At 42.4% G+C, this 21,623-nt stretch overlaps 1 protein-coding gene across 10 annotated transcripts in view; it reads left to right on the plus strand.

Annotated features, from left to right (window-relative positions):
• Nucleotides 1-21,623, plus strand: part of DOCK7 (dedicator of cytokinesis 7) — a 168,536-nt gene that overhangs the window by 16,078 nt on the left and 130,835 nt on the right. For all 10 annotated transcript variants that reach the window (XR_012475470.1, XR_012475471.1, XM_074221272.1 and 7 more), the window contains exons 2-8: nt 1,950-2,055; nt 3,977-4,152; nt 4,417-4,485; nt 11,583-11,712; nt 11,812-12,024; nt 12,579-12,664; nt 18,521-18,587. Coding sequence is in view for 8 of the 10 variants with exons in the window: in XM_074221272.1 (XP_074077373.1) it covers nt 1,950-2,055; nt 3,977-4,152; nt 4,417-4,485; nt 11,583-11,712; nt 11,812-12,024; nt 12,579-12,664; nt 18,521-18,587 (847 nt within the window). In the remaining 2 variants the exon portion in view is untranslated. The remainder of the gene's footprint in view (nt 1-1,949; nt 2,056-3,976; nt 4,153-4,416; nt 4,486-11,582; nt 11,713-11,811; nt 12,025-12,578; nt 12,665-18,520; nt 18,588-21,623) is intronic.

Raw genomic sequence — 21,623 nt, forward strand, 5'->3', positions numbered from 1 at the left:
CTCAGTGTCCCCAGGAATTGCCTATTCCCTGACTCACAAATCTGCCTTTCTATAAAAATGTTCCTTTGGCACTCCTTCCAGCTTCACTCTCACTGAGACCTAGCTGCCCCAGGGTTCTTTTCCTGGCATTACCCCAGATGCGCTGGTCACGGTTGGCCCCCCACTGCCACCGCTCCCTCTGCCCTATCTCCCAGCCTCTAACCTCATGCTGCCTTTCCACTTCCTTCAGGCCACTCTTCACCCGAGCCCAGTTGCTGGCTAACAGGTTTTCTTTCCTCCCCATGTCAACCACACACAAACATAGCCACAGGAAGGGTGGGTCATCAGAATGAGTAATCTGAGAACCATCAAGCTAGGGTGTTTGAGGAATGACCAAATAACCACCGTGGACGCCAGAGGAAAGGAAACCAGATTCTGAAATGCTCTTTCATGGCCACAGGTTCTTAGCATCCTTGTTCTTCATCCATATCCTAACATCAGATCCCTTTCTCCATTCTCACCCTCAGTGAACCACTTCAACTCTTCACTCTCTTGAAGACCTTGAATCCCATCCCCCTCAGATTCCTTGGCTGGGACCACTACAAATTTATGTTACTCAGATGCAGCGTACACCCCGCCTTGCTGTTAGGCAATCCCTCCACCCCCCTCTTATCTACTCACTCTCCAACTCCCCACAGCAGCAGCTCTTCCAAAGCCTCCCATGGTGCCCCTAATCCCCCAACTTCATTTGTTACTCCCTTCTCCCTTCATCCTCATCTGCTGTCACCCTCTGACCTGTCCACTTACCCCCCTCTCACTTTCTGGCTAATTCTTAGTCTGCCCTCAGACCTTGTCATTCCACAAACAAATATCTTTCATTTGCCAAAAAACAGTGATCATTTCTTGACCTCTTGGCTGCACTTGGTACTCTCGGTCACCGTCTTCTCTTGGCTTTCTGGACACCCCTCTCTTCAGCCACTTTTCCTTCCCTATCAGACCAGTCTTGCTGGCCTCCTTTGTGGGTTCTTCAGCTAGGTCAACTTCACTAACTTCACTAATGGGGTGTCCCAGAGGGCTCTGACCTCAGCCCTCTTCTCTTCTATCACATAGTGATCTCAACAGCTCTCATGGACTTAATTACCATCTCTGTGCAGATGACTCTCAGCTCCAACCTGAACCTCCCTGCTTGATCTCTGTCCTCACACTTCTTCAGTTCCCTAGTGAACGTCTTGCATCAGACGGTCCATAGACATCTTCAGTTTAGCACACCTAAAGATGAATTCGTCGTCTCTCTCCATTTTTGATTTTGAAGAATCAGAAAGTTCATTTATAAGTTTGGGGTAATGATATAGTGGGGGTAGCCAGGTGATACAGTGACTAGAGTTCCAGAGTTCAAATCTGGCCTCAGAGAGGCTTCCAGGCTGGGTGACCCTGGGCAAGTCACTCCTGTTGGCCTCTCTTCCTTGTCTGTGAAAGGATGTGAAGAAGGAAATGGCACAAACCAACCCAGCATCTCTGCCAAGAAAGCCCCAGTGGGAACCCAGAGAATCAGAGAGGACTGAAAACTGGCTGAACAGCAACGATAAGAATAGTAACTAACATTTATCCAGTCTTTACGTTTTCAAAATAGACTTGAATGAATTAGCTCATTTGATCCTCATGTGACCCTCTGAAGTAGGCGCTATTATGATCCTCATTTTACAGACGAGAAAGCTGAGGCCAAGGGAGGTGAAGTGACCTGCTCAGGGTCTCACAGCTGGTGTGCGCCCAGGGATCCACTCTGCCAGCCCCTCACCGCTGAAGCCTGTCATGTTCCACTTTTATTTATTCCTCTGTTGCCTATATAGTCATCTCTTAGAACAATGTTGTGGCTAACTTCACACACATTGGTGTAAAATCACTTGTCTCCAACATTGCTTTTTCCATCTCTATGAGTTTTTCTCATCTGTGATGTGCCTTCCTTCCTGTAGAACGGTGGCAGCCGAAGTGAGGAAGCAGATCTCAGGGCAGTACAGCGGCTCACCCCAACTTCTTAAGAACCTCAGCCTCGTGGGCAATGTTTCCCACCATGCCAGTGTAAGTAGCACATTAAAATGGGGTGAGTTAGGAGGCTGACCCATTGTTGGGAAGCCTTTTGCAGCTAACAGACTTCTGAACTATATGCTCTTGGACCATGGTCTCCCCCAGGGGCCATGACCTTCCTCCTTGCAGGGACTCCAGGGAGGAGGAGTGTGGAGCTGACTGGGGGTGGGGGGTGGGGGTGGGGGAGTCTTTTATTTCTTTCAAACCTAGAGCCCTAGTGCCTTTGACAATATCTCTCTACTCTAGTTTCTCCTTGGACACGTGTGTGCAAGTGCGCACACACACACACACACACACACATGCACCCACATACCCCTAGATAATCTCCCCCCATCTCCTTCAAAGAGTCATGAAAATGCAGCAAAGAAAAGATGGTAGATGTTTGGAGTACTTTTTGCCTTATATGAACTAATAACAGGTATTCAAAGGATATTAGAAATTAGGTCTTTCTGATACTTAGGCAATTCTGGTAAAATGGTAGATATTGAAGTTTAGTGCCATTTAAAGTCATATATACAATATTATATTATATTACAAAAAAATTGTCCTTTTCTGGTGTCTTCTCTTAACTACTCCTGAAGAAAATCACAGCAAAACTTGTTTAATGTGCCCTATAGGAAAGGACAGAAACAAATTCTTCTCTTGAACCCAAAAGATGACATTTTATAATTCTGACCTCTCTTAGCTATCTAACATGGAGGGGGAATCAGGAGACAGAAGGATGGACAGATAGGAAGAGCCAGGGAGTGAAGGGCTTTAGAAGACAAATGGAGGGGAACCATTGGAGTTCATTGAGTAGGGAGGGGGCTGGAGTCAGACTTTGGCAGCTGAGTAGAGGCTCGATGGGGATGGGAGAAGCTTGAGTCAGAGAGGTCGACTTGCACCCCCTTGTGCTTGTCTTCTTGTGGACTGAGGAGGCCTGCAGGTTGGGGACTGGGGGGACAGTTTGAGCTCTCCCTCCTTAGAAGGCAACATACCCAAGACAGGCCACTGGAACACATCCCAGGAAACCTTTCTAGCTCTCTACCCTCCCAAGGATCCAGAAAAAAGGAGAAAGATCCCAATGTGTAGAAATGCTTCTGTACCTGGAAACCAGGTCAGGGCCCATCTGTCAAGGAACTGCTGAGTTTCAGAGAAACCTGGGGAGACTTGCACAGACTAAGCTGGAGAAGTGCACAGAGCCAGGGATGCTTCCTTGGCTCTCACTGTCCCCCATTGTGGTGGATGCCTTGGATGAGGTGAAAGGCCACTCATCTCATCTGTAGATGTCTCCAGAGTCGTCATCCCCATAGGTCGACGCTCTAGAAGAATGGGTGGAATCTAATAAATGATAGTAGGGATAGACTTGTGATACAGGAAGCATCAGGCCTTGGACTATCTGAGCTACCCACAAAGAATGGTAGGGGGCAAAGGCAATGAGGAAGGAGTATAATGAAGAAAAGGCAGTTGGGACACAAGGATGATCATCTGTAGTCCTTCAGCAGGTCTGAAGGAGGTTTCTAGCATTCAGTAAACAGCTCTGGTGCTGTTTGGCGATGCTTCAGGGCTCACCATTCCCTTCAGGTTGACTGAGAGGGGGTGGTTCTCAGGTGTCCACTTGACTTCTGGCCTTTGATGCCTTGGGTGGAGTTCTGTGGTATACAGGTTAATGCCAAAGTCTTTGGCTGAATTAAATAGACAATTGAAGCCTGGGATCAGGCCTGAGGAGGGTCTCTTATAGAGGGCCTCTAGACTGGGAGACTTCAGTCTCAACTGGATGTGCTGCTGAGATTCCATGATGAGACTTGGAGGCAGCAGAACTTGATGGAAGAGGTGGTCTGGACCCTGGGACCTGTTCAAGGATCTGTGGGGATTCAGAAGAAAATTTAACTTAATTATTATCTTCATTCAAAAGTCTTGTGTGACTTTTTTTAAGGTACCCCTTACTGAAGCTGTGGACCCAGTGGATCTGGAAGATTACTTAATCACTCATCCCCTCGCTGTGGAATCTGGGCCTTTAAGGGATTTGCTTGAGTTTCCCCCAGATGACATTGAAGTTGTTTACAGTCCCAGGGACTGTCGAACCCTTGTGTCAGCTGTTCCTGAAGAGAGGTGAGGGGGGGGAGTCTTCCAGTGACCGGCGCCCCTGACTGTGTCACTCATGCCTATTTTCATCCAAAGCAGGGTCTCTTTGATGATTATTTCAATGTGATTTGTTTGCTTTATAAACCAATGTTGAGATATTTAGGAATATGATTCAGAGAAGGGTTCCATAGGTGTCACCAATCTGTCCAGGGGGGTGGGCTGGGGGTTTCCCTGACACCCAGAACAGGTGAAGGGCCTGGCGCAGCACTAACGGATTGTCTTCTTCACCAGTGAAATGGACCCACATGTTAGAGACTGTGTGAGGAGCTACACCGAAGACTGGGCCATCGTCAACAGAAAGTAAGTGCTTGGCCCCGGTGCCTGCCCTCCCCGCCGCCCAGGCTCAGCCACTCAAGCCAGGAGAGGAAAGATGGGCACCTGTGAACACAGGTTTCCTTTGGGAGTCACTTTCCCAGTTGCTCACCTTCATCTTAACCCAGACGCTAGAGCTGAGCATCCCCAGAGGTGGGAGTGACAGAAAAGAAAATGTCACTGACAAAACTGGTGTGGGAAGGCGCCTCCTGCCCAGAACTGCCTCGGCCACTGTCCTGCCCTTGGGCTGTCTGCCCATCCACTGGGCTTTCTGGGGGGGGGGGGGGAGTGTCACATGTCTTTTTTTATTAAAATGGTTTTTATTAAGATATCTTAACAAAATGGCGCACCTCTCTCATGGGGAGAGAGAGGGGTGGGGAAATCCCAACATACAAACTCTTTTATGCACTTTGAAAGACTTTGTTCCTGCCCCTTCATGCCAACTATAGGCTGGGCTCACAAATCTAATGGATACACTGGTTCCTATACATTTTCCCATTATACTAATGAAGCAAGAACAGATAGATCTCTTTGAGCATGTGCAAAGGAGAAGGTCAAGACTAGGTTACTCTTGACCATTTAAGGACTAGTTTCTTCTAATCTAGTTTCTCATCTTTGGAATGGGATTAGGAGAACTCTCCCAGTTTTGTGACTGGCTGGGGCCATTCCCCCCTTTGTAATGGATTTCAGAGGGGCCCCCTCCACACTCTGTGAAGACCAACAATGCCCTTCATTCCTCACAACTCCCCCCCTTTTCTTTTAAATAATTACTTGGTCTTCACACTTCACCAGCAATGTCTTCTTCAAGTTAATTCATAATCCTTATCCTCAATAGCACTACTGACTTTTTCTTTCAATACTTTTACCTCTTCATTATTAGAGCCATACACCAGCTGATAGAATTTTGTACTATTTGAGTTATTAACTGGATCAAACACAGGAGACACACATGGTGAATAGGATTATCCCACTTAGGGCCAATAAATAGTAAGATACCCATTAACTGTTTCCACCAGGAACCAGTAAACCCATTCATCCAAAATGGTACTAAAGGGGCTTGTCCAGGTTTGGACTGGCGCACATGCCAACTTTCTGTTATCCCTAGTTATCTCCTTTACCACCTTCCCATTGTCATCTAACTTTAGACAACAATTTGATAAGTTCAGTTTACCACAGACTCCTCCTTCAGCCAAAAGGTAGTCCAATATCAATCTATGTTGAATAATCACCTCTTTTGTTAGCAAGGATCAGTCAGTCAGTAAGTCCAAGGCCTTAGCTGTGTGATTGGTAATTTTTCCCACTATAGCTTGGAGTCTTACTAGTCTATTCAGGATATAAACTGGGGTTCCATAGCCCCAACTCCCATCCTGTGCCCAGGTTATAGGCCCTTAAGTCAAGATAACAACTACCTGACCAACTCTTTGGACAACTGGGTGTAGGCAGTGGTCCTCCAAAGCCAATAATGTCCCTCTGGTGCTAGTTGGTCTTCCAGGAATATACTTTTCAACAAATGGATAATACTGTTCCTCCTCTTTACTTCCAAGGGGCCCTCTCAAATAGGCCATATAATCATCATGATAATAGGTACATTTTCAAAGTTGCTGTACCTCCTTCCACTGGCAGGTTTTTATAACAATGTCTTTAGAAAAGTCTTCCTGGCTCCAAAATGGATCAAACTAAATTTCTGATTTTGTGCCATTAGATCAACCCCAAGAATAGCTAATATACTTAATGATGTTCCTTAAATTATTTTTCTTGCAAATAGCCATTTCAGCACTTTCATTGCAAGTCCATACTAACTCATAATCAGAGTTTCCCTTAACAAATGCCCCAGTTTGCGCATCTTTACAAGGGATCCAGGTACCATCATTAATCTCATATGAGTCTCTGAAGTTGTACAGTCTTGAATATATGTACCCTGCTTCTGGACATGTCCAGACATTTGCTACTCCCCGGGCAAATATCCTGGCCTGTCAATTATAAACAATAGTCACCCTGAACTGACTCAGTCATTTGCCACTGGTGTCTCCTCTGGATCAGAATCCACAGGGTTACGTGCCTTCTTAGGGACTGGATGGAAACATGGACTGTGGGCCCTGGTGGTAGAGGGCAGCTATATTCACTTGTGCCTTTGGCAGATTTGCAGAGTGGTAGACCACTATCTCTTAGCTTCTGTGCAGGAGGGAGGGAGGGAGGGTGGGTATCTACATGCATGTGAGTGAATATGTGTGTGTGTGTGTGTGTCTGTGTTTTTGTGTGAGTGGCAGGTGTGGGTATGTACACATGTGTGAATCCATGTGTGAATGTGTTTCACACATGTGTCTGATCCAATGTACATGTGTGCATGCGTTGAGTGTGTTGGTATGAGTGTGTGCACATGTCTATGAGTGTGTCTGTGTGCATGTATGTGAGTGTGCATGCACACATGTGTCTCTGTGCACACACATCTGAGGAGCCTGTGTGTGTGTCTGTGTGAGAGTGTGCATGTGTGTGTGCAAGTGTGTCTCTGTATGAGTATGTTGTACATGTGTCTCTACTTATCTGAGCTTGGATGCCTGCATCATATGTGGGGATGCACACATTGTATGTTGTACTTATTTGTGTTTGTGTATGTGCGCATGTACGAGTGTGTGTGCATGGAGGTGTGTCTATGTATGTGTGCATGGGTCCATGTGTGTTTGTATGTGTGTCTCTCTGTATGCCTGTTATGTGTGTGTGTGTGTGTGTCTGTATGTGTATGTTCATCAGAGGTGTTGTTACAGCTGATACCTGTGTGTTTGGCCCCATGATTGTTGGTTGTATATATTTGAGTATGGAGTCTGACCAGAAGGCCTCCTTCAGAAATGGCGTGGGAAGATGAACTGGGCCGCATGTCCAGCGAGCTAGGGGCTGCATTTTCACCTTTGCTTTCTGTCCTTTCACTTTCATCACAACCTTCCCCTTCTGCTCAGTGTCATTATTTATAAACTCCTCTTAATGTGGCTCCCTTTTGTGCAGAGCGGTGATTCAAAAGAAGACGAATTTACATAAACTACCATCTTGGAAGCCTAGCACCAAATTTAACAAGACATTTTTAAGCACATGTTTGATGGGTGGTATTGTTAGTGTCTGCTGAGTGTTCTATATCATGATCCTATGCACACCTCTGTAAAATTCTCTTTGCATCAGGTGGCTTCTCCCTCCTAAAATGCAATTGCAACCCATCGACACCTGCCTGTCCCGTGGGATCCAGGTCTCCCCTCAATCTGCTGCAGGAATTTTTTCCACATACTTGGGACTTTAAGATTTTAAATCTGGTCATTGTACCCAGGGAGCTTCCCAGACTGTTCTTTGTGTGTCCCTCTCTCTGGCTATGGGGGCTCATCTTTTTTTTTTCCAGTTGTGTCTCTGACAACATTCTTTACATTCCAGTGATTCTTTATTGGTAATGTGCTACATCCTCCTTCTTTTCCTTGGGTGACCCTGACACCATAATATTCTATGACCCACAGTCATACAGTCCTACTAGGAAAATAATCATATTAAAAAAGGATGAGTTTTGTTTGAGGGAAATGATTGCGACCATTAAAAGTGCTGTTCCAGTTCCCAAGGGTTCTCCTCCATTCTCTTCCTCTTGTTCAATTCTGAGCTTAACTCTGGGTTTTTGCTGTAAGTCTTTGAGTTGTCCATTCACACGTCCATCGGAGGATGGAGAACAGTCTTTCAGCATCCACTTTGTTTTTCCTGTGTGGTTGGATTAGACTAAACCCAGTGCAGTGATAGTGGGTCTTGTTGAGAAGGATATCTTCAGTGGTCTTGGATTTTATACAATCCTTGCAAAGTCACATGCAAACTGGATCCCCTTCAGGCCCTCACTTTCTATAGGGAACCTGCCACAGTGATGGTGGCAGGTATATGCTTCCTTGACCACCACCCCATTGTTTGGTGCTGTCTCTCCTGTTTGAATGGGGGCGCCTATCCCTGTGCTCAGCTTAGGCCTCAGCACTAACTCCCTGTATAATACATGTTCCTTCATTCCATTCATCCATCCATCTATTGGTTGTGAGGTCTTTTGTTCTCACAAGTCATTTGTGTACCTGCAAGGCATGGTTTGCTGTAGTGTGTAGTTTGTGGAAGCCTTCCAGTTCCTTTCTCATATCTTCATCTCATAACCATTCTCATATTATCTTCAAGAAATATTTTGATTCTTTTAAATTTATCTTGTTGAGATACTTCAGTTTAGAGGAAACTCCCTAGGTGTTCACCTGGGTGCCCAGCCTGTGGTAGAGCATCCCGAGCCCATCTCGGTCTCATCGGCCACAATTGGACGCACTGTAACTCATCTCTAACCCAGGGGAATGGTCTTCTTCAATAATGAAGGACAAGAACCAACCGACAAGAATCTTGTAGAGCTAGGACAGTAGGTATTTTCTCTTAATATCAGATTCATCTTGGAGGTCACAATTAGACCTGAGATATTTCCCAAACTTTTGATATTCTCCTTTCTTCATCCCTGGATAGTATCTCACACCCTGCAGAGAAGAAAAGCATTATTAAGTGTCCACTAGGTGCTTAGCACAGTCCTAAGTTGTGATCCTGAGAGGGACGTTCTTATATCTTCTTGTCTGTTGAGGAAATTGAGGCAAACAGAAGTGAAGGGACTTGCCTGCGTCCTAGGGCTAGTAAGTCTCTGCAGATGGATTTGATAGAGTTCCATAACTGCCCTCAGCTGGATTTGCCTGACGCTCAGATGGAGCACCATCTATATTTTTGGTTTACTTTGCTTGTTTTCCCTGTCTTGAATTTCTTCAAAAATTCTACTTTGTATTTTTGCATCTCCAGTCAGTGAAATTCCACTTTGTACATCTGAAACTGGCACTAGAGGCCAGACTTGTTTGGTCCACTGCTATTGAGAGTGAAAAGATTTTCTTAAAAAAAATCTTTACAACAGGGCAGCTAGGTGGTGCAATGGAGAGAGCACCAGCCCTGGAGTCAGGAGTACCTGAATTCAAATCCGACTTCAGACACTTAATAATGACCTAGCTGTGTGGCCTTGGGCAAGCCACTTAACCCCATTGCCTTGCAAAAACTAAAAAAAAAAAAAGATCTTTATAGGTTTTCTCTATTTTTTTACCTTTGTAGCTTTCCATTGTTATCTGGAGTGACTTTGGCTTCTCGATGCTTTTTTTGATTGATTTTTCCCTCCACTGATTCTTGTCACTTTATCATTCACTCTCACTCAATCTCTCACCGAACTCCTGCTCAGGACTAAATTGATGTTATCCTTGACCAACTCCTTTGGGCTTACTTGATGTTATGCTCTTGACTTCAATAGTTCCTTCTCATTTTCTTTGGCTGCATCTTCCTTCATGTCTGCTCCTTCGTTGTGTTTCCCCAAGGCTCTGTCCTAGGCCCTCTTCTCCTTTCTCTGCACTCTCTCCCCTTTGGAACCATCTGTGCTGATGATGCTTAGGTCTCTACCTGCATATCCAATCACTTAATGCATCTTTAACACCTGGCATCCATACTCTTCTGTCTTCTCACATTGGAATTGGATCACCTATTAGTTGGGGAGTATTATTGTTTTGATACAAAAAAAACCAGGAAATATTAAGAATTCAGGGAAACTTGGGTGTAAGACTTGAAGTGCTAGCATGAAAAATGCAATCAGAACAATCTTATACAGTGACCATAACGATGTAAAGGAAAACAATTTTGTCAGATAGCTGAAGTCTGGCTATTGCAGCGATCAGACTTAGATGATGTCAGTGAACTTTAGGTCCCTTCTCCTCCTAGGGCTGGTGGAATGGCAGGCGCTAAAGAAGGCAAAGGTTTGTTTTAAATAACCAGCCTTTTTTGAATGGGGTGCAGGGTAGTACTGGGGCTATGAAGCAATCGCTGCAAAGTGAAAATGATCAAGAAGAGGAAAAACTCCAATGAAACTGAAAAAAAAGTTTTTCAGGGCAACACATTATGCTGGTTTATGATTTGAATATAGTCGTGTCTGATTTCTCACCATGAGGAATATTTTTTGAACTAGCAGCTTCCGTGCAATTAATGGAACAAATTATTTTTTTAATAGAGGAAACAAAAAGAGGCATTGCTTTTGAAAAGAAAGTAAAAACAATTTTATTTTCAGTTGCAAATTCTCTCCCTTTTACTTACTTCCTCACCCTTTGAGAAGACAAGAAATATGATGTCCATTATACATGTGAAGTCATGCAAAACATTTCCACATTAACCATGTTATGAAAAAAAAGAAAACAATAAAGAGAAAACAATTGCTTCAGTCTGCATTGAGTTTTATCAGTTCTCTCTTTGCAAGTGGTTAGCATTTTTATTTTAAGTCTTCAGAATTATCTTAGATCATTGCCCTGATCAGAGGAACCAATTCTTTCGCATCATCACGCAGTATTACTGTTCCTTTGTTTAATGATCTTCCAGTTCTGTTCACTTCACTCATCATCATTATCATCATCAGTTCATGTAAGTTTTTCCAGGTTTTTCTGAAATCTGCCTGCTCATCATTTTTTACAGCCCAATAGTACTCCATGATATTCATATACAACAGCTTGTTCAGCTGTTCCCTAGCTAATGGGTATCCCCTTGATTTCCAATTCTTTGCCACCACAGAAAGAACTGTTATAAATATTTTTGTCCCTTTTTCTTTGATCTTTTTGGAGTACAGACCCTAGTAGTCCTGTTTCTGGGTCAAGTGGCATGCCCAGTTTTACAGAATGTATTTGTCTCCCTCATTAGACTGGGAGCTCCTTGAGGGCAGGGATTGTCTTTTGCCCCTTTTTATATCCTCAGTGTTGAGCACAGTACTCCTCCCCTCTTCCCCGTCACATCTGTGAGAAGACAAGGACCCAAAAACTATAGTCAAAAATATTTTTGACTACTAGGAAATGGATATTCAATATGATGATCCCTTGGGTGGATAGCCATTTCTTTTCTGTTCACATTGATCATTCTGGTGGGCATGATTATTTTTAAGGGAGCAGGAAATATATTTCAGTGAAAGATATATTCTTTGAAGAATGACACTGGTGAATTGAGAGTTTGACAGAAATAAAGTGGGCTAAATGTTTGATTTGTTTTAATAGGTACCACAAACTGGGAACTGGCTTTAACCCTAACACATTAGACAAACAGAAGGAAAGGCAAAAGGGTTTGCCTAAACAAGTCTTTGAATCTGATGAAGCCCCTGATGGTAACAGCTACCAGGATGAGCAAGTAATATTCTTTATATTTGACCACAAAAGCTTGAGCACTTAAAAAAAATGTACCTATTACTCATTGATTTCATTGCTTGCTTGATGTTCCCCTTCACAGGATGACCTGAAAAGACGGTCCATGTCAATCGATGACACTCCCCGGGGCAGCTGGGCCTGCAGCATCTTTGACTTGAAGAATTCCCTGCCTGATGCCCTGCTCCCCAGTCTGCTTGATCGAACTCCAAATGAAGACATTGACCATCAGAATGATGACCAAAGAAAATCCAACCGCCACAAGGAGCTTTTTGCCCTACACCCAGCACCAGATGAGGTATGCAGAGTTCCCGGATGACAGGTACAAACTCACCCAAGCCTCCTCCACGTCCTGCTCCCTTGTTCTTAGAATTCTTTCTCTGTTCTGCTTTTTGTGGATCTGTCTGGTCTCCTCAACTGGAGGGGAAGTTTTCTTCATTAGGGATTTTTCCCAGAATCATGTTTTGCACATACATAGGAAATGCTCAGAGGACTCTTATTTGTTAATTGACGGCATTAGAAACTTTGGGAATCGGAATACAATTTTTAAACTTTGTGGAACCAAAAGGAGTTTAATTTTCAAAGTTATATTGTTGGAAACAAAGTTATTTCTAGTGCCATTGCTTAGGCTTAAGCCAAGACATGTTGACATTTTAGTGATTTTTGAATTATGTGCAAACCATTTTCCTGCTCATTATTTAGAAACACAAGCATCTTTTTTTAGCTATCCCTACAAATGAAATGAGTATAGCATAATGTATGACTTATGATAGAATCACTTTTGAACACATATAAGACCCAGCTAAACTTTGGAAGGCTTATTCATTTTTTATTTTGTTTATCAATTTGTAGGAAGAACCCATAGAACGACTTAGCATTCCTGAAATACCCAAAGAACACTTTGGTCAAAGACTTCTTGTAAAATGCTTATCCCTCAAGTAAGTATTTCTTTCTGTTCTTGTTCGAATTCATTTTCTGCAGTGATTTTATCTTGAGATGGCATATTCCTCATTCCTCTTGCCACTTCTGCCCCTTCAGCTTTCCATGCTCCCTAATAAATGAATTTTTCAGATCTCTGTTTAGATACCAGATCTGTTCCATGTGTCAGATTTTAAAGTTTTAAGATGGAAGTCCCTGTTTCCCATGGTAAGAGATAGGTGTTAAAGTTGCCTCTTCAGGATTTTATAGGGAATTTTAATGTGATTTCACCTTTGTCCACAGGTAAGCAAGTTTATCTGATTTAAGCAGATCTTGCTTTGTTTCTGTTGGAATTAATTATCCTATCATTTATTTCTTTAAAGAAAGAATATTTGAGAGAAAAGAAGAAAAATATTGTAATGATTAAGAGGCTTAAAAAAGCTTCCAGATCTTAGGGACCCACTGAAAACCCCAGCTGTATTCCTTTAAGAGCAAACGTTTTATATATTTAATGACCTTTCACTGGAAACCTGTTAGGCAAGTTTAATGAGCTGGGGCTTTTGAACATAGGGCTACCTGTGCCTGGTTCCTTGCCTATAACTCTTCCCTAATAACACAGGTTAAAATTTTACGGTTGCTCCCTTAGAGGAATGAAGGTCCCACCTGCCGTATTCATCTTCTTTATCCTCGTTCTGATCTGCCCTTCTTCTTCCAGCCGTCCTAACCTGGTAGAGATATGGCCTCTTCCATCATACATTTCATAAAGGTGGAAGGGGAGGGAGGACACGGATCCATTATAAATTCAGAAAATGTCAAGAATTATTTTTTATGGTCATTTGTAGAAAATTACATTCTTAAAAATAAAATAATGCTTTTGCGTTTGATTTTATCAGGGCATCCTTTGCAAATCTAGCATGGTATAACTAGAATTACATATTTGGGTAGGAGTATTAATAAAAATAATAATGATGATGACCCTGATAGCTCAGGTTTAAATAGGGCATTTTTGTAAAAAAAAAAGTTTGCAAAAATACCTTCTTTATTTCATGTCATTTGATCCTCACATTAGCCTAGGAGGAATTGTCTCTATCTTATGGATCATAGAACACTAGAGTCCAAGCTAGAAGGAACCTTCATTCTTCTAGTTCAATCCTGTCACTTCACAGAGGAGATGAGCAAAGTCACTGAATGGCCCGGGGTCCCGCCTCCTGCAGCTGGAGGAGGCAGAATTTGAATTCAGGTCTGGACTCTAGTGTATGCTCTCTGCTGTGTAGTGTGTGTGGACCATCCTGCCCTCTGCCCAGAGCCCTCATGACAAGTGGACACAATCCGAAGTGGCCTCTGCCTCTTTTCTGGAGGAGAGGACTCATTGTTGTGCTCTCTGAGTTTTGTTCTTGATAATCGATTCCTGCTTGCCTGTCAGGGAGGGGGCAGTGACAGGGGATGCCAGGCAGACAGGCATATGTTGCCTTCTCTGGAGCATGGCCTTGGGAGTCCTGTTCTTTTGATTTAAGGGTCATATTAGCCTTAGGTAGGTGAGGGTTGGGATTCATCCAGACCACTATGGTTGTAATTGTGCAAGACAGAGCAGTGGAAAGAGTGCCTGCCAGAGTCAGGAAGGCCCGAGTTCAAATCCTGCCTCACATTTCTTTGTCTGTAAAACAGGGATGACAGCTCAGAGGATTGTTGTGAGGTCCAGACCCCAAACATTGTGCAGACATTTGAGTCTCCTGTAGCTCTGCTGTTGTTGTTGATGATGATGTTTGTCCTTCACTCTCAAAGAAAACCCTGACAGCTGGGTCAAGTCCCCAACCTCGTTGTCTCCTCCGGAGACATCTGGTCCAGTGGCCAGATAGAAATCAGGATGACTGGAGATGGCCCTGGATGCGAGGCAATCAGGGTTCAGTGACTTGCCCAAGGTCATATAGCTGCTAAGAGTCAAGTGTCTGAGTCCAAATTTGAATCCAGGTCCTCCTGAGTCCAGGGCTAGTGCTCTCTCCACTGCACTACCAAGCTGCCCTCCAGCTGATGGCGTTATTGTCTCACATTTAGGAGAGAAGCCTTTTTTTAATTAAAGATTTTATTTATTTTGAATTTCACAATTTTCCCCCATCTTACTTCCCTCCCCCCACTCCCCCCCACAGAAAGCAATCTGTCAGTCTTTACATTATTTCCATGTTATAGTATATTGATCCAAATTGAGTGTGATGAGAGAGAAATCATATCTTTAAGGAAGAAACATAAAGTATAAGAGATAACAAGATCAGACAACAAGATATCAGGTTTTTTTTCTAAATTAAAGGGAATAGTCCTTGAACTTTGTTCAAACTCCACAGTTCTTTCTCTGGATACAGATGGTATTCTCCATTGCAGACAGCCCCAAATTGTTCCTGATTGTTGCACTGATGGAATGAGTAAGTTCATCAAGGTTGATCATCACCCCCATGTTGCTGTTAGGGTGGACAGTGTTTTTCTGGTTCTGATCATCTCGCTCAGCATCAGTTCATGCAAATCCCTCCAGGCTTTCCTGAATTCCCATCCCTCCTGGTTTCTAATAGAATAATAGTGTTCCATGACATACATATACCACAATTTGCTAAGCCATTCCCCAATTGAAGGACATTTACTTGATTTCCAATTCTTGGCCACCACAAACAGGGCTGCTGTGAATATTTTTGTACAAGTGATGTTTTACCCTTTTTCATGATCTCTTCAGGGTATAGACCTGGTAGTGGTATTGCTGGATCAAAGCGTATGCACATTTTTGTTGCCCTTTGGGCGTAGTTCCAAATTTCTCTCCAGAAAGGCTGGATGAGTTCACAGCTCCACTAACAGTGTAATAGTGTCCCAGATTTCCCACACCCCTTCCAACAATGATCATTATCCTTTCTAGTCATATTGGCCAATCTGAGAGGTGTGAGGTGGTACCTCAGAGAAGCTTTAATTTCCATTTCTCTAATAAGTAATGATTTAGAGCAATTTTTCATATGACTGTGGATTGCTTTGACCTCCTCATCTGTAAATTGCCTTTGCTTATCCTTTGACCATTTGTCAACTGGGGAATGGCTTTTTTAAAAAAAAAATATTACTCAGTTCTTTGTATAGTTTAGAAATGAGTCCTTTGTCTGATACATTGGTTGTAAAGATTGTTTCCCAATTTACTACATTTCTTTTTATCTTGGTTACTACAGTGGTTTCATCTGTGCAAAAAAGTTTTTTAATTTAATGTAATAGAAATCATCTAGTTTGTTTTTGGTGATGCTCTCCATCTCTTCCTTAGTCATAAACTGCTCCCCTTTCCATAGATCTGACAGGGAAACTAGTCCTTGGTCTTCTAATTTGCTTATAGTATTGCTTTTTATGTCTAAATCCTGTATCCATTTGGATCTTATCTTGCTATAGCATATGAGGTGTAGGTCTAATCTAAGTTTCTTCCAATTTTCCCAGCTTTATCAAAGAGAGAGTTTTTATCCCAATAGCTCCACTCTTTGGGTTTATCAAATGGCAGATTTCTGTAATGATTTTCCTGCTATTGCACCTAGTCTATTCCACTGGTCCACCACTCTGTTTCTTAGCCAATACCAAACAGTTTTGATGACTGATGCTGTATAATATATAGATCAGGTAGGGCTAAGCCTCTTTCTTTTGCACTGTTTTTCATTAAATTCCTGGAAATTCTTGATTTTATTTCTCCATATGAATTTACTTACAACTTTTTCTCACTCGTTAAAGTAATTTTTTGGAATTTTGATTGGTAGGGCACTAAAGAGGTAGTTTAGTTTTGGTAGAATTGTCATTTTTATTATATTAGCTCTACCTATCCATGAGCAGTTGATATTTGTCCAGTTATTTAAATCTGATTTAATTTGTGTGAGAAGTGTTTTATAATTGTTTTCAAAAAGTTGCTGAGTCTGCCTTGGCAAATAGACTCCCAGGTATTTTATATTGTCTGAGGTTACTTTGAATGGGATTTCTCTTTCTAGCTCTTCCTGCTGTATCTTGCTAGTCATATATAGAAAAGTTGAGGATTTATGAGGGTTTATTTTATACAGGAGAGAAGCTTTGAGTTCATTAACCATAGGCTGTCTCTGCTCTCCACCCTTGGGGCTTTTAATTGGGATCTGGGGGGTTATTTCTTACACACTTTGGATAATCATTTCAGTGACATGATCTCTGTGACTCTGAGAAGGTGCTCACTGCTTCCATGTCCTCATCCCAAAGAAGCACTGGTTGGTGGTGCCCGAGCTTGCAATTTAGGGGTTGGGGGCTCTGCTGCAAGCATGCAAGTCTTCCCTATGTGTGTTCCCTTTCCTGAGAAAATCTCTTGGCTGGAAACCACCCTCTTCTTAGGAAGAAATCATCCCATAGTCATCTGGATCTAATTTCAAATTCTCTGCTGAGTGAGTGAAAGCACGTGACAGGCATGACCCCATTGGACCTTCCCCAGGCCCAGAGGGCAGGATTGGGGGCTGGTCAGGTTCTTTCCAGGTCCTGCCTGGGTCCGTGCCTCCAGTCCAGTCTTTGTTGGCAGAACTTCTTCCCTCCCCACCACCAGGTGAATACTCTCTGAGAGCTGTTTGAGCCAAAAGTCTCCAGATGCTTAGGGTGTGATCTGGCCTGGTGCCCTCCCTGGGTCCTTCCCTCCACCCAGTCCTCCTCATCCATGTTACCTTGTCTGCAGTGGTCTGCATAGCAGCGACTCCCCCATTTGAACCTGACTTTTTGAGGGCCTGGCAGGAGTCTTCAATTAATAATCCTGATTGGTTGACTGATGACTCTCTTCAAATTTAGTTTGATTTGTCTTTCAGCAACTAGGAAGTCCATCTCCCAAGAGTTAATCTTTCAGGCTCATTAGTCATGTGTTGGAAGCCCTTCATATGGCACCTTCCTCCAACATGTTCTGGCCGCCACTCTTGTGTCTTGGCTTCATTTTCCTGATCTTGAAAATGGGGATAGCGTGTCTCTCCCCCCCCCCCCATTGAGATGAAGGATGGGCAGCGTTTTCCAGCACTTTGTGGTGGGCCCTGTCTCCTCGAGGTCACTGGCATGCTCTTGTGGAGTCTCTGTCTCCTGGTGTTGGTTATGGCAAAGAACTGTCTTCAAGACTGGGTTGCCCTGAAACATTTGGACCTTTTTGCCCAATTTTTGATTATTTGTGTTATTTTGTATCAGACCCAAGATTTCACTGGTATGGTTCAACTTGCTGGGCGGAGATGATGTTACTGATGCAGGGAAGCAGCTTGTGTGAGGTTGAGAATCTCAGAGTCATGTGGGGCCTGAGGGAATGTGCGACTCTGACTAGACTACAGCCACTTGACCATTTCTGGGAGGGGTTTGTCCTTCACTGGGCTGTGCTTCCTCTGTCCATCTCTTAGCTTTTTTCATGGCTTAGGTGCCATTTGCAGCAGCTCCCTTCACATGGCCTCAGACCCTTTTAGTAGTGTGTCCCATAATCTCTTGATGAAGATCCAAATAAAAAAGGAAATTCTTTAGTATAATGAAAATGATTTCTTTCTCCCAGAGTTTGGGCTCCAGGAGAGCCTAGTATCCGTGAGGCCCAAGCATCATCACCTGAACAGGTGAGCTGCTGAGAAATGACTGTTCAGTCTTGGCTTGGTGAAGGAGTCTTCTTGCTCCTGAAATAGTCCGATTATCCCACTTGGTTAGGAAATTGTCCTTAGGAAAAACTCCAGTCTTCCTCGATGCAGTTTCCAACCATTTCTCCTAATTTAGAAGAGCAATTCATTAACATTTGACAACCCATCAAATATTTGAAGATAGAAATCAGTGATTTGTCATATGTATGGAAATGTATACATTAAAATTTAGTATTTTCTTCTTGAGGGGAATTCACCAAGCTGTTATTATTTCTTTAGATTTGAAATTGAAATTGAGCCCATTTTTGCGAGTTTGGCTTTATATGATGTCAAGGAAAAGAAAAAGGTAAGTTTGGGGAATATGGGAACATATTATGAGTATAATCATCATTTGAAACTTTAAAAAAATTTTCTGAAATCTTATTTTAATATAACCATGAACTATTATTTTAAGAAAGGTTCCTTGAGTATTGTTACAAGGTATATGTAAAATGTTTAGATGGTCAAGTAATTAATTAGTAGGTTTTGATCTATCTCGACAAAAAAAAAACCAAATAGAAATCCCCCCTCTTATTCCCTGTTGAGAATACAGAGGATAAAAAGTAAAAATGTGTATAGTGAATCCAAACAAATTTTCATGTTGGATAAGTCCAAAAAAAAAATCATCACATGCACAGAGTCCTCTTTTTATCAGGAGGTATGAAGCATGTTTTTTCATTTGGTCCATTGAATTTCTGGTTGGTTGTTTTGCTGATAAGAATTCAGCATGATAATATTCCACCCCATTTGTATGCTATAACTTTCAGATGACAGAGTGGATTCTAAGAGATCTGGATAGTTTTCTTTTAAGAGTTCTTGAAATAAGATACCTGGTCCAAGGTGTTCAACTAGTCCAATGCTTCTTAATTTTTTTCCCCCATGATCTGTTTTTCAGATTAGTTGTTTTTGCTGCAAAATATTTTACATTTTCTTCTTTTTTTTAACCTTTTTTGCTTTATTTTAATATTTCTTGTGGTTTCATGGAGTCTTTATTGATTTCTCTTTGGAGCATGTTACTTTTCAAAGAGTTTATTGCTCAAAAGAGTTTTGTATATATCTTGGACTGAGCTATTAATTCCCTTTCCAATTCTTCTGCAGCTCTCATTTCTTTTCTAGTTTTTCCCCCTTAACTGCTTTCATTTCTTTCTAAAAACATTTTAAAATAATTAAAAAAAAATTCTTGCATTATCTCTTGCAGGAATTCTAATTGAGTTTGTGCCCATACTTTGTTTTTCCCTGAAGCTTTGCTTATTGAAGTCATTCTCATCTTCTGCATTTGTGTCTTGAGTAACCCTGCCATCATAATCTATCATTGCCACCATAAACTGTTTTTATAGTGAAATCCTTTTTTTGTTGGCCCGTTCTTCTAGTCTTATTTTTGACTTGAGCTTAATATTAGAGCTGACTTTGGGTTCTTCTGTAGGGAAGATCCAGGCTGATCCTGTGGCTACTTTCCTCGAATATTGAGAATTATATTTCTCCAGGATCTCAGGGACAGACTGGGGACCTTCAAGTTTTCATAACTCCCAAAGAGATCTGATCCAGAGCAAACTCTGATTGCTCCCCCTCAGGTCTAAGCTTTGCAAGTTCTGCAGAAGTCTTTAAGACTTAGGTCTGAACAAGGACTGACTGGTTGGACTTTGCCTGGCAGTCAGCGAGGAAGCTACTAGTTCAGTTATAGAATTGTCGGCTTCTCTTTGGTCTGGAATTGCTGCCCTGGTTATTTCTCTGCAGGCTGGGCCAGATGCTGGACTTAAGGTCCTCTTCTACATCTTGATTCTGAACCCTATCACAACAGCTGATCCTGGCCTCTGATCTTTCTCCTTTCTCAGCATGGACTCTTTTTTTTAGTTTTTTTTTTTTTTTTTTTTTTTTTTGCGAGGCAATGGGGTTAAATGGCTTACCCAAGGCCACACAGCTAGGTAATTATTAAGTGTCTGAGGTTGGATTTGAACTCAGGTCCTCCTGACTCCAGGGCCGGTGCTCTGTCTACTGTGCCACCTAGCCACCCCACTCAGCACAGACTCTTGATACCATTCCCCTGGGTTCTTTTCTCTGAGTCTGTGATTTGAAGCTGGGAGGTGTGCTATAAAGGTGTCACCTCCTACCTGTTCTGTCCCAATATTCCAGTGTAGGTCTAGGGGCACCAGAATTCCCTATACGTTCTCCCTATGTAATCTATCCTTATTTGCCTGCAGATTTCCCTGTTTAGCTCACTGGCCTGCACTGGGTTTGACAAAGGACATAATAGTACTTTTTCTGGATTCCCACCTCAGGATTCATTTCGATGCGTTTTTAGATCTTTTTGGAGGAGTTTGTAGAGGGGAGTTCCACAGAGTGCTTCCTATGACGCTGTCTTGGCTCTGCCCCCAAGAATTATTTCAATGGGATCCTCCATTCTAGGTTTTGTTTGAAGACATTTAATGATGTGGAATCTATGACCTCTTGAGGCAATCTTGAGGCAATTTTTTTGACTGCTAATTTTTAGGAAGTTTTTTTTTTTATTTGGAACTAAAACTTGTTTTCTTGTTAGTTCTTCCCATCGTTCCTAATTTTGCTTCTTAAAGCCAAGCAGAAGTAGTTAAGAGTTCCTTCTTTTCCATATGGGAGCCTTTGAATACTTGAACATAGGTGATATCTTAGAGAAGAATTATCTTCTCTAAGCTAAAGTCCCAAGTTCTTTCCATCAATCTCCTTATTTTATGGCCTCCCGGCCCCTCACTGTTTTGGCTGCCTACTTTTGGAACTCATCAAGATGTGTCTTCCACAACTGAATATGCATTTGGTGGTCTGTTTGAGGCAGTTGCTCTACCACATTACCTTCTGGATTCTGACTTGACATGCAGCCTGAAATGCCAACACCTTTGATTTTCATAATATCTTTTTGATTCATATTAGTATGATAGTTCATGAAAACAATCTAGGTCTTTTTTTTTCTGGTGAATTTTCTAGTTTTCCTTCCTTTGTTGGACTTGGACTTTTTGAATCTCAATTTTGTGACATTACAATGATCCCTGTTGAATTTTCTTGTGTTGGAAATTTTACAAAAGGGTAAATTGAAGTAAATCTCCCAGCAAGATAACATTTTTTAGCTGGGGCATGCTGCCTGACCATAAGTAGGTCAGTGGCTTGCTTCTGATCCATTTATGTTGAAGACTGAGCAAATGGACAATTCCCTTTATATAGGGTTTGGAGAACACAGAAAAAAGAACAGAACAGTTTAGATGACAACATGGGATCAAGGGAAGCATGATTGGTTACAAAGCTCAGGTGCTGGGAATAACATGGTTGGTTGAAAGTTTGGTGATACTTGTACTTTTCCAAGTCTGCAGCAGTGCTCCCA

This window comes from Macrotis lagotis, chromosome 2, assembly GCF_037893015.1.
Source record: "Macrotis lagotis isolate mMagLag1 chromosome 2, bilby.v1.9.chrom.fasta, whole genome shotgun sequence".
Classification (NCBI taxonomy): domain Eukaryota; kingdom Metazoa; phylum Chordata; class Mammalia; order Peramelemorphia; family Peramelidae; genus Macrotis; species Macrotis lagotis.